At 38.8% G+C, this 13,808-nt stretch overlaps 1 protein-coding gene across 1 annotated transcript in view; it reads left to right on the forward strand.

The window, feature by feature from the left end:
- tnmd (tenomodulin) overlaps nt 1-10,954 on the forward strand; it is a 187,340-nt gene extending 176,386 nt beyond the window's left edge. The window contains exons 6-7 of the mRNA XM_004073071.4: nt 4,120-4,214; nt 9,228-10,954. Coding sequence (XP_004073119.1) covers nt 4,120-4,214; nt 9,228-9,437 — 305 coding nt within the window. The 3' untranslated portion in view covers nt 9,438-10,954. The remainder of the gene's footprint in view (nt 1-4,119; nt 4,215-9,227) is intronic.
- Nucleotides 10,955-13,808: the final 2,854 nt, after the last annotated feature.

Here is a 13,808-nt window from a genome sequence, read left to right on the forward strand (position 1 = left end):
TTTGCCATGGATCACAAAAGTATCATTGTGGAAGTACAAAAACGTAACATAATTTATGACACAAAATATGCATTGTACAAGGACTCAATGGGGAAGGACAAGGCATGGGGATGTGGACCTTGCCTCTGGCTCGTCCTGCGCCCCCAGCCGTCCCCCAACTTCATGTGGCTGAAGCTCACCTGCTGGACTATTTAAACATGTAGTTGTATAGTTAGATAAGTTAATTCTTCTCTAAGAGTTCTGGTACATTATCTGTCTGTCCTGGGGGAGGATCCCTCCTTCATGTGGACATCTCTGAGGTTTCTTCTTTTTTCCAGAATCTGTTTTTTTAGGAGTTTTTCTTTACCGCGAAGGAGGGTCTAAGGGCAGGGATGCCTAGCTTAGTTTAGTCTGTTTAGTTAGTTCAGTTTAGAATTTTCCTATTGAATTCAATGTATTCATCCCCCTTATGATTTTAAGTTTACTTTACAATTACCGGTACAAAGCCCATTGAGATGACTGTTGTTGTGATTTTGGGCTATAAAAATAAAATTGAATTGAATGTAAACTAACTGATGGTTGTGAGAACGAATCCATTGGCAACAAAATGGAGATGCACTGCAGAGAAAACCATGTAAATCATAAAATAATACATCTTTCTTAAATTTAGCACAACTGTTGAAAACTTTTAACATAAACGTACTGATATGCAGAAGAGATCCAAAAATTCACATTCCCCACGATTCGTAATAATAGGGTAACGTATGGTTCGTTTATGGATCGAGAATTATGGAATCCCTAGTTTTCACGGCATTGAAAAGGCTTTCGCACTTGCCTTTTAGGTCCAATTCAAAGTTTTAGATACCTCTGAAAGTCCGCTTTGTTTAGCAGTCTGAACTCTGAACATTTGACCAAACAAGAGATGAATTTGGACTTAATATTTAAGTATATGATGGTAATAGGACTGTCAAAAATTAATCACTATTTTTTTTTTTGCATTTTCATCCAATTCAAACCACATCCAACAGATTATTCTATTTTATACCATGGTCAGGGGGAATACTAGATTCTGATTCAGAAAATGTGATAATCCACAGAAGTAGTTCAAGAAGTTCCGGTCACATATCTTAATGTGACTGGATATAGATATAGAATATATCAGTGGCTTTTTTAAAACAAACTTTAGCTTCACCATCTGGACAAAAACAAGCGGTAAGAGCTTAACTTTCTCTATAAACTGATTCTTAATTTAATCCATCGTGATGATCAGCTGTCTATTGCTTTCCTTTGCCGCTGCAGTCGCTTTCCATGCCAGAATTTGTTTTCCCCTCTCTCTGGCATCATTGATTTCTTTCATATTTTTCCCCAAAAAGCGTCAAATGAAGGTGGATGTTTACGATATACTTTATTCTGCGGCTTTCGGGAGTTTATTGTCATATTTGCATACGATTCCATATATTCTATGTAAGACAACTAAAGCTTTTTGTGTAAAAAAACAAAAATAAAAAACTGCTTTTGTTTGGCTAATTTACAATAATAATGATTTATGAAAACGTTCAGATGGTTCAGTTGAGACTGTATTAAACAACTACAATTCCGTTTTTAAAAATTAATTCATAAACACTACAACTATATTTTGATGAGTTTACCTTGTATTTAGAAACTGCTGTATAGATATTTTTAGATTTGAGCATGATAACCTTCAGGTTACCAATTGACTTTACATTAAAACACTGGTTGAACAAGTCTGCAAAAGGCTGCTGAGGACTGTCATCAGTGTGCAATCAGATTAGGTGCTAATGCAAACTAAAGCAACATTAAAAATCTAATGCTAATCTAGTGGCAACATCTACACACAGATGGGAATTCCTTCTGACTCAATCAATCCATAATTGGAAAGTGGAGTTGCCATGGTAACTTATTAGAAAAATGCTTGAAGAATTGCAAGGGATTGGGTTAGAAAAATCAGTGTGAGCATCAAATGAACATTTAATAGCTGATGAAGTGCAGAGGAAACTCAGCGTTTAGAGGATAGGAAATAAGTGTTGGATCAGGTCTAGGATTGGATTTATATAAAAAGTGTTATTTTGTGACATTGCAGTGTGACACTTGAGGAAGATTAGGCCCAAGCTTTTTTTTCTTTTTTAAACAAACAGCTTAGTACGATGAGATGCTGGCGTCTCAAAGGCCTTAACTTTTGAACATGAGGTGATACATCTTGGGAAATGATGAAATAAAAAACTTGTGATCCTGAGATTTCAGCAATATTAAGTGAGTGCAAATTGACTCTCCTTCAGAGGTAAGATAAGTACTGTACTTTTCGGACTATAAGTTGCAGCGGCCCAAAAAAAAGCGTAATTAAGAAGAAAAAATCACATGTAAATTACACTTTGAGGAGAAATTTATCTAACAAAATATGAGAACAAGAACAGACATTTCATCTTGCAAGGCAAATGATAATGATAAAATAGATAACAATAATAGACTGAATATATCTACACGTCACTACCGTAACACATCAATGCTTATTTAGGACGTATGTAAAATATTGGTGCAACCTTTTTTAGATAACCGTTGCATAAGGAATATGCTAACAACTCTTTGTATCCCTTCAAACCACTAAATCCATTGAATTCTTCATCCTCTGTTTCGCTTTTGGACAATTCTGCTAAACCCAGCGTAAGACTGAGCACAGTCTTATTTTTAGAATTTAACACACAGCCACAACACCCTAGCGATTGTTGCTATTTATTTTTAAAAAAAATCACATACCAGTCGAACCTGAATATAAGTCGTACCCCCGGCCAAACTATCTAAGAAACTGCGACTTATATAATCAAAAGGTCACATCAGAGGAATATGCTCTAACAATAACTTTAACATGTGATTGACGCATTATTATTGTCTTTGATTAAGATAAGAGCGAAGCATGGATCTGTCTCTCAAAAGCCTCTGTTTCTAACAACTCTGTATGAAACTCCAGGCAGCAACAATTAACAGCTACCATTACCACACAGTGGCACCTCTCCAAAACTTTTGTCTTGGGGGAGACAAGTAAACTAGATTAAAAAAAAATGTGTGAACTCTCATCAGGTGAAAACAAATAATTTCTGATCATGAGGTGTGTGAACACACACGTTTTACTGTGTCAATTTAAAAGGTGAAGTGATTGTTTGATAAAGAACTAAACAGGACTTAAAAGCTTATCATTTTTGTCATTTAAACAAAGCAGAAAAGTTTTATGAAAAAGGTTGTGGCAACGTCGGAACTTTTCCAGCATGTTTCAAGCATATAATGTGGTATAAATTAAAGGACAGTACTCTCCAAGATGCAGTTAATATAGTATTAGACATGGTATTTTTTGACATTTTTATCTCAATCAATGCAGAAAAAAAGAAATAATTGAAGCACATATAAGTAAAAGATTAGATCAACTACCATAGTTCTGCACCATAAAATGCACTGTCAATGAAAAGGGTCTATTTTTGAACTTGTCATATAAAAGGTTCACTTCACTATAAGCTACATTAACAGAGACAAGATTCAGAGATAAGTCCATCAGTCAGACTTTATTAACAGTGTTCACATTAATTATAGAACTTGTTTGTCACAGGCTACAGGTCGCTAGAAGCGTTAGCAAATTCCCAAGACCTCTAACTCCCAACCTTGTTTGCAACACATTAAAACACAGACTGATAGCAAACACACATTACTGCGACTACAGTATTTCCCAACTTTGTTAGTAACACATAAAAAAGCAAAGTCTGACACCGCTACATGTTAAATGTATATTCACAGTAACACCTAACCAAACATTTTGATAGTACCTCTCAAAATGGTTTCGACATGATTAAGTGCAACCAGATTGAAAACATATTGAAGGAACAATGTTGTTTTTTACCCTGCGACAGACTGGCGACCTGTCCAGCGTGTCCCCTGCCTTCGCCCACAAGTGGTCGGGATAGGCTCCGGCAGCGCCTTGACCCCGAAAGGGAATAAATGGAAGAATCAATGAATGAATGAATGTTGTTTTTTGAAAGAAATTAAGGCTTTTGTGCGCGCCCCATAGAGCGTAAGACATGTAAATTGAAAGTAAAGTTGTGACAGTTTTGAAGTCCTGCTCTGCTCCTGTGCTTTCAGAAGCTGAGGCTCAGGATGTGGACACACCCGACACAGAGGTCACAGGTCAGCGTTTTGCCCGAGATGTCTTGGATCACCCTCCCGTAAATGACTATGTAAGTGCGGCTCTGCTCCTCATCCGCATCCAGGGACCACACATCAGGCAACAGCAGAGCGGCTTCAGTCGGCTGCAGCTCTGCCGCAACTCTTTCTGCATATAAATCGCTCACTAATTGATGTTAAAACTGACTTTGTGCACCAGAGGGTACAGCAATTGCTCCATATATCTGTTTAAGTAAGGCCAGTTCATTGAAGACTCCCTAAATGTCTCTCCATTAATTGAGAGGAATATCATTCAAAGGCAGCAAGTAGTGCCTTACAGCAGCCGTCAGTGTCTCTTTTTTGTCGACTTCCTTTTTTTTTCTCTGACGGGGGAAAGCGGTGCATGAAAAAGCTTTCTCAAGGTCACTCACTGCTGCACAGATCGGCTGCATTTATTAATAATGCTTTAATTATCAAAGCACATAGAATAAACGCATTAGCCGAATGGCATATTTTGGCATGCTGCAAGGAAACCACTCAATAGTGTATGATTAATTATCCCGGACACCACAGAAAATTCCCATTGCACAGAATATTAACACGGATCGGTACGCTCAAAGCAGACGAAGACATGCAGCACTTACAGGTGAGCTGTCACTAAAGCTAACGTCAAGGAAAATGTGTCGCTCCTCCTCAGAGGTGGGAGACACACAGAGAAATGGGATGTCCTATAATGTTGGCATTTATCAGCCCCGTCCCAGAATCACCTTCAACACACAGCCTCTCCGACTTCTCCGTTATTGTTTGTGGCAGGGGATGCAGCGGCACGCAATTAAAACACACCAGGGGATTTTAAAAAAAACCCAGCTCTCCGTTTGAATCGCTGTGCCACTATCAGCTGAGTAATGCATTCCTCTGCAGTCCATTCCAGCGGCATGTCCGAGCGCTGTTTGTGGCTCTGCTGATAACAAAGGCCTTTGTGGCCAAGCAGAGGGCAAGCAGCAGCCTGTAATTGGGAGTCCAAAGTCTCGCGCAAGCCAGTGGGAGGCCACATGTGTGAGCCAAGCCTCATTCATTTTTATCTTTTTTTTTTTTTTCCCCCGCGCAGAGCTCATGTAAATGTGCACGAAGGCGACGCAGGCGGTTCCTGCTGTCACACAGGCAGACAGAGAGAAAAAAAAAGATACATGCATTGGCTTCATCTGCATTTCATAAGGCTGGGATTCAGTGCCACGTCTGCCCACAGCGAGCGCTCATAAAGCAGAATAATCGTCTGAGACCTTGTGACAGAGGCTGACAGATATATGTCGTTGAACTTTGCCACGGCTGCCATGTCAGAGTGCAGTGTGTCTTGGAGCTGGCCCTGGAAATTTCAAACTGAATAACTACTCTCTGACAAGCTGCATGGGGGCGTACGTCTGTCCTTGACTCATATAGCTGGGACGAGCTTGTTTCCATCCAAGAATTGACCGCTAACGTGCTTCTTCTCGGCGTAAACTCGCCCAATCCCCACAAACCTTGGGGCTTCGCCCAGTACGCCACATCACCGTTCATCCAGTTTGTTGTCATTTCCTGTGATGCAGGGAGATGAAATTGGGAGGTGAAGTCATGCGTCAAAGCATTTCATATGTTGCTCCATTCTGTGTATCAACATGAAAACCGGTAAAACAGCTTTTCTGAATACAAAATGCAGCAGAAATATTATCTTTGCCGGTTGGTGCCAAAATGAACGGGATGAGCTTTGCTGTCTAATAACACATTCAGGCCTGCGCTTCAAGCTCATGAAGAGCGCTGATCAGCGTGTGTGAAATAACACCAACAAGTGTGGAGATTAGAGGAGTCATGCTTTGATTGGTTACATCTTATTGAATGACTGACACAGTTTTCTACTCCGCCGACTCGTTCCCATCCAACATCTGCAATTATGAGCTGCGCTGCCTTTGTGTGTGTGTGCGAGTGTGTGCGTTTGCATGAGAGCATGAGTGCGTGATGAAATCAGATACATCAAGAGGGTAATGGGTTTTACTCTTCATTAATGCTGCTTGTTTGTGAGTGACTGTCTCAGATTTCCCAAGGTGAACCATTCTTATCACCGCAGCTTCCCGCTAGAGACGGCATCTCAAAGCCAGGGTGATTAATATGTGCCCTCCGTTTTAAAAGGATAGCTCTGATTAATTGTCTTTAAGCTACAATGCTGCCTATTGGCTGCTTGTTTTGACAAACGTCTTTTGAATAAAGTATTTTCTTCCATTTCTGAGCCGCAGCTCCAGATTTCATAACTTCCCAGTTTGGGCTGTGAGGAGCAGATAAGATTATCCTTGGTCCATTGACAGCTTTCGTGTTGTTTCCATAACAGATTGTTGCCTGGAAGCTGATGACCTGAAACCTGACTGAACCAATAAATCGTTAAAAGCCTACCTCTGCCAGTCTAAGTAATAAATCAACCCCATCTATCCTCGATATCATCCGTCGCACCCTTTCTATGTATTTTAATTATGTCTCACGAGTGTGAGGTGTTGCTCACTTTATCATGGCTCACATCAAACGCATGGCACACTTTCTTATAGGTCACGCTTGTGGGGAATTCATAGAAGCTGCCGCGATACCAAACCAGCACCGCTGTCGTGACTGACTGCTCACTTACTTGTGGAGTAGATGCAACTAATCGGCTAATTTGCCCGCTTGAGTTGGTGGAGACAAAAGGGGAGGGGGCTTAAACATTTTCTGTACACAAACATAAATGTATATTTTTTACTACATGCAGACATCGTTGTAAGAGTAAGATAGTGACATTTGTGTCTCCCAGACACTAATCATAAAAAGCCATAGTTTGTTTTTTTTGAAAGTGTATGATTAGCTGTATAAATGCACATAATATTGATAAATGGAAGGAAAAAGATAAAAAACTTCAAGCTAGTAAATGATTAAGTAGTGGTCAACTCGTGTTTTATTTTAAAAACATGGAAATAAAGGGTTTTACCAAAAGATTAGTCATATAAAAGTTAGTATTTACATAAAAAGAGTAAATAATGAACCCGCCAATAAGTAGCAGGTCACTTTAGATTAGGACTGCAACTAAAGTTGATTTATTTTCCAGACCAATCTCTAGGTTATTTTACAAATTATTCTGGATTATTTGATTGACGTCGTTGTTATTTGATGTTATGTTGGAGATTTTTCTGTTTATTTTCCAGACTTTATTGAGCAAATTTCAATAAGGAGAGATATAAGAAATGAAAGTACAGTGGTCCCTTTTTACATTGCAGTCTCGCTGTTTTGTGGCCATTTTCAGTACAATTATGCATGCTTTTTTTAACAGCACATTGTGATCTGCATCCTGATTTGCTATAGACCTTGCCATTTAATCTCCTCTGTCCTGTGTCTCCTTTGCAGAATGCCAGAGTTACATCAATCTTCAATCGCTATTAGATCTTTGTTCTTATTCTATAAAACTGGACTTATTTTACAGGTTGAGAGTTTAAACAAGAGGGAGAAGCCCCAGGTGGAGCACAGGGTGGAGGAGGGACGGCGAACTGTGCAGAGATACGACCATTATGAAATTAAAAGGAAACATTTGATTGTGATTGGCTGAGAAGAAGAAGGGTATTGGTTCAAAGTAAAGGCTTAGTAATCACATCAACCCAGCATACCTGTATGCGAGGTAGATCTTCCTTATTCAAATTGCACCCAAACTGCTTACTTGCTTCAGGTTCTTTGACAAAATATGTTTTATTCTATTTAAATGTTTTAAAGTGCTGCAATATCCATTGATAAGGGTCAATTTTTTATCACTGACTGAGCCCAAGAACAATGTCAGTGTTTGAAGCTATTGTTATGACTTGGCTTCCAAATATTATTATTTTAAAGCGTATATTTTCTTACATTGAAACACGAAAATAAATACATCTATAAATATATATTAAATTAAATATATCTATACGTTATATCATTTATAAAATTGGTCAAAAAGTTATTACCCTCTTCTGTTTTTTTGATCTTAAACTAAAACATCATCACAAACGTTTAAAGAAATCAATCAGTGAGGATTTATTTTCCAAACCAAACTGATTTTTTACTTGATCAAGTGGTATCAATTAGTCTTTATATAAATATTTTTTTGTTATCTTGTGGACATTAATGAATGATAGGTTTCCAAAAACCACTCATTCGTGATTATTCTGTGTCATTTCTGGTATTGCTAATCAGTTCCTTGCTAGCTGAGCAACATTGCTGAATTAGGTGCTTTAATTCTTTTAGCACTGTGGACAAAATAAGCAATCGTGAATAGTTTCTGTCTCAACTCTCCTTCCGAGTTAAGCAGCCCGTCCTATCAACCCCATTTGGAGTTGATCAAAGGCATGGCACTCAGCCCTACAAGTCAATGGGTGCATGAACTAACCAGCACAATGGAAAAAGCCAAGGGCCATTAATTCTGCCCAATTTACCTTGCATTTGGGTTTCATTTGGACCCTCTATAAATTCAGAGGCAGCCAGCGAGAGCAAATGAAAGAATCCTTCTTAGGCGATCATTACTCTGCTAATTGCTTTAGGAATGCGCCGTGCACTTAAAGTCAAGGTCAGGAGGAGGGCGCCAAGACATGAGAAGCTCTAATTTGAATGCTCTGTTGGAGGAGGGGCAGTCACTGCTTCGTTTCAGGAAGTTAAGAGGTCAAAGATGAAAGAAATAGTGTAATTACTTTGGTAACGAACAACTGAGTTCCCTTTGACTCAAGACAGAATTGAGAGAGGAGCCGTGCAGGCTGGACTTATTGTGCTGCCTTGTGTATAATAGAAAGGTCAAGGGTATTATATTTAATGCTTAATTCAAGCCTGCTCGATGCGCCGTTTATCTTGATCTCCTTGTCGCCGTGATCAAGCATCACACGGGCCGGCATTTTCAAAGGAATCACTCCTGATCTTTTCGCTCTTGTTTGGTTTTTGCCTGTATTCTGTTGACCTACAACCAAAGCAGCCTCATCAATTCTTGTCACCCGCTCCTCTTTTCTGCTGTCCTGCCCTTGCCTCTGGAGGACTGGCATTTGTCATGTGTGCGATTGTAACCCTGCCCACTCCTGTGTCCTCTGCAGCGGGATATTGGAATCGAGCTGGATAACCAACTGGACGACCGTGGCTACTGCTGCCAGTACTGTCGCCGTGGTTACCGCTTCTGCCGCCGCTACCACGAGCCCCTGGGCGGCTTCAACCCCTGGCCGTACTACTACCAAGGAGGCCGGGTCATCTGTCAGATTGTGATGCCGTGCAACTGGTGGATCGCTCGCATGCTGGGCAGGATCTGAGGCGGACGTCTGGAATTGAAATCCATTTGTCTTTTAGTTTGTTCTTCCATCAAATAAAAGGAATTCAAGCGTGATCAATGTAATCTTAAATAGCTTTTAAAAGTGTATCCTTTTCCTCAGATCGCCTTTAAAAAATGCTGAAGATAACCGCAGCATTTTTCCTTGCTTTCATCCTTCCTTTAGGAGTTTGCTAAAACCATAATGCGTGCAATGCAAATGTATTTCTAAAAATGGTGCTTCCAGATATAGCTAACCACAGATAAATATGACACTCTGTTTCTTTATTGCTTATTGATTTCAAGTTTGAAAGCTTCAGTTTGGAGCTTGATTCTCTTGATGTCTTTTGCCACCGAGCTATGCATCACAAGTATATAAAAAACACTGAATAGTTTGTTTGTTTTTTACAAAGAGGAACTCTGTTCTTTTGTAGCATCTTCTTAACTAAATAATCCTCAATTTTTAGCATTTTTGGGCATACAATGACAGGATTAAGTTGTTCCTAATAAACTGTCAAACAATTTCCAAGTTTACAACTTTACATACTAAAGTCCCACTCCTATCATCTTTTGATATATTTTAAAAGCCCAGTGGTTTTTTTTTATCTGAATCATGCCGTTTTCAGCCAGTACTGTCGCTGTGGTGTTTGCTTCTGCCACCACAATCATGAGCCCCTCAAAAAAAAAGAGGCTCAAAAAACTTCTGTCTCTTTTGTAGGACATAGTTTCTGCAGAGCAGCAGTAGTTCATTAGAATTATGTCTCTGAGTTGTGGGATGTTGGGATCTCTGAGTTGTGGGATGGGAAGCCCATCCCCACTTCCCGTCACCCATCATGTTGACACGCTTTCCAGCTGGCTTACAGCCCCTCACAACCCCAACCAAACAACAAACAGATGCTGAGGAAAACAAAGACGTTCATGGATCTAGTCGTCTGCCAATGAATGCATCAGAATGGAGCGGAGCAGGGAGCTCGTGGCCCACCGATGGTAGTTTGTGCGTAACAACTACAGGCTTTTTCAAATGACATCTTGATTTACAATAATTTGAATACAGAAATACTTAGAAATGCAATTTTAATATTCATGTTCTTTATATGCGTCATCAGAAAAATGCCGGAGGAAAAGGTTAAAAACACCAAAAACAACATTTTCAAGATCATGTTCAGTTTATAAAGGCTTCAATGTTTTTTCTTTCCACTGTTGTCGCATGTGCACATGATCCCACTTTTTATTGTTTCTTTTGAAAATTTCAGAAAGACTTCATCTGGATTATAGTCTGAGTTAGCAAGTGAATGAGGTTTCTTTGTCATATGCATATACATAATATTGTTATCGCAGCAATATACAAACCTACCTTCGTTAGTGGTGTGCTGCACTAAATAGAAAGCTGGAATAAAAATGGATGTTTTTCTTGTAAATTTGATGACAAAGTCTAAAAAATTCACGTCTGACTCCTTTCTTCATGTTTTTTTGGCATCGTGTTCAAAATAAGGATGTATAATTAAAGAAGCAGAGACCTCAGCTGTCTATTGTGATCTTCCTAATGATGTGTTATCCTCCTCTGTTTAACTCGCCCCTGTTGCAATTTGCAAACCGCTTAAAATAGCGCCACTGTTCAAGCAATTTATTCCTGACTGAGGCCATCCTGATCTGTAAGAAGGCACCCAAGCCTCGGCGCGCCGCGCTGAAATAATTCTCATCTGCAACCAACAAATAAGCAAGTGAGATATGCATTTGTAATTGATGTTCTGTCATAACATGAGCATAAATGCACCAGAGCTTTCCAGCTATATGAGAACACTTTAGACAGGAAGACAAAAATGGGGCACTGTTGCTGTGACAGTTTGAAGTTTAATGAACGACTTTTCTTGTTTTTCCAAATTAAACTTTTATTCCAAGAATAATCTCTGTCGTCAAAACAATTTCCTGAATACTTTTTTTTTTTTTTATCCATGATGTTAAGGTAAATCGACTTCATGAAATAGACTAATCTTGCTCTTCTGTTCTCTATTTCCAATTTTCATTTGTGGCCATGAGAAGCACCAATACGTTTGACAGGAGTGTTTATGCCTTAAGTGTTTCTTTTTTTTCTAATCCATAACTTTTTTATGCAAGATTCTTGGCTTCTAAGTAAATTTAGACGATTGCTCATGTTTGCTTCATATAACAAAGCCAGCAATATCAATAAAACACAGTGACATGAATTTGGTGAAGGCATTGTGTAAAATGTATGTAAATACTTTATGAATATACTCATGAATAGAATTGAGACTTCAGCTGTTTTTTTTTTAAATCAATAATGTCAATAGCCTAAAGCAGCATGTCAAGTGAAAAATGCTGGCATGAGTTAACAAATGCAGTAATTACAAACGTACTTCAAATAAACTGACAAGCAAAAACCCCCGAGGCACTTCGGAAAAGTTCATAAAAATCAGCTTTTGTATAATTCATTTCTCACAATTTCCTGCTTATCACATCAAATAGTCAAGTGTTTATTAAAATGGATGCGTTCAGCTTGCTCCTGCTTGAGCCCTTTGTTCTCATAACAGGGGTAAGATGGCATAAATTGTTGTATTTGGTAAAAATGTTCTTACTTGTCAATCCAGCTAGCACAGTTTAAGGACTCTGAGGAGGCTTTTGCGTTGTCGTGAGAGTAAATTGCCAAAGCCCTGGGTGTGGTTGGAAATGGACCGGTTCAGCCCAACTAGAGGGCTGTTACAGATATAATGGTTGGCTCCTCACGCCTGTTGGGAGAAAAGTCCAGCAGGCGTGAAAGTCGGACGGAAAAGACCTGACAGCTTGTTGAAGTAAGAGAGACTATAAAAGAAAAAGAAAAACATTCAAATGAACAGATTTGAACCATTTAACACACATCTAAAAAACACTAACTCTTTGATAAACTGTAAAAACTTGATTACACCACGTGTCAGACTTCAGGCGGTGAGGGCCAACATGTTTTATAACTAATCCCCCATTGTAGTTTTTCATTGGCAAAGCCCACCTGATCCAGCACATAGCACCAGGTTTCTGCAAAACCAGAGGGATGCCAGCCCGTAATGCCTGGAGTTTCCATGACCAATGTGAACCAGCTGATTGTATCAATACTTCATTAGAGTAAAGTGTTGCATATCAGTGCAAGGTTAATAACATCAACGGCCAAAGGGTTCAGTAGTCTGTGGTAGAATGAACGTCAACGCTAAAGCTAAAGTTCTGTGTCAAAGGGTTAAAAGGCCTTTCCTTTGGATGCTCACACTTTGACTATTTGTGCTCTGAGGATGCAAACGATGCTGATCTGAAAGCAAACTTAAAGACCAATAAACACATTTATGAACATTTCTGTCCTGATTCAACCTACTGTATTTTCGGCACTATAGGACACACCAGATTGTAAGGTGAACCACCAATAAATGATCTATTTTCAAACTTATAGGGTGCATTAAAATAGACTTAAATAAGTGTGTTTACAATAACTCTAGGTCTTACCTGTAACTTCCAACCTTGTTTGCAACACATAAAAAAACAGACTACCGGTAATACCGCTAAAATAAGCATTACTGTTACTACACCAATGTCCAACCTTGTGAGTAACGCATAAAAAACACAGAACATCACAACACGTTAGCCAACCTTGTTTGTAGCTCCTAAAATAAAAAAGGACTGACATTTTGACAGAGCGCCATGTCCCTCTCAAAATCACTTTGATGTCAGTAAACACAATCAGAATTAATCCATATATAGGGTGCTTCGAATTATTTGGAACACTGGTGTAGCACTGTCTACAATCTTCTTCTTTTTTTAATTTATTTTTAATTAAAGGTTTTTATGGTGTCTTATAGTTTGAGAAATACAACATATTTTTGACATATTTCAGAATTTTTTTGTACTTCTTTTAAGAAAAAGAAAAACAGAAATTCACTCATATTAAAACTTTTAAAAGCCCCGAACTTCTAAATAATAAAAATACAAACTTTTGTGAAAATTAAAAAAGCATCTGCTCCTTAATAAAAGAGCTCAAATAGCATCTTCCACCACAAAATTGAAAAAAGAACATGTAATCAAGTCAAACATTTGTGCTGGCTTAGCTCACACCGAGCCAGAGAACACAACAACTAAATAAGGCCAAGGAAAAATAGAAAAATAAAGCATAAAAAGAAAATCTAATATCGGATTATTACCAGGGGACTCAAAAATAGAAGATCATTAGAATTCCTGTAATGTATGGAGTGGCTCAATACTGTCAACATGAGAAATGAGGCCCTCTGTGACAGTAAACTCCTCCTTTTTAGAGTAGAATTAAAGAATATATCATTTCGAATGAAGCCTTTCGCTGTTTTTCTCATGCATTTTATGCAGCTGCCCCACACCCCCTTCTCCA

The sequence above is a fragment of the Oryzias latipes genome, chromosome 10 (genome assembly GCF_053564925.1).
Source record: "Oryzias latipes strain Hd-rR chromosome 10, Olatipes_Hd-rR_3.1".
Taxonomy (NCBI): domain Eukaryota; kingdom Metazoa; phylum Chordata; class Actinopteri; order Beloniformes; family Adrianichthyidae; genus Oryzias; species Oryzias latipes.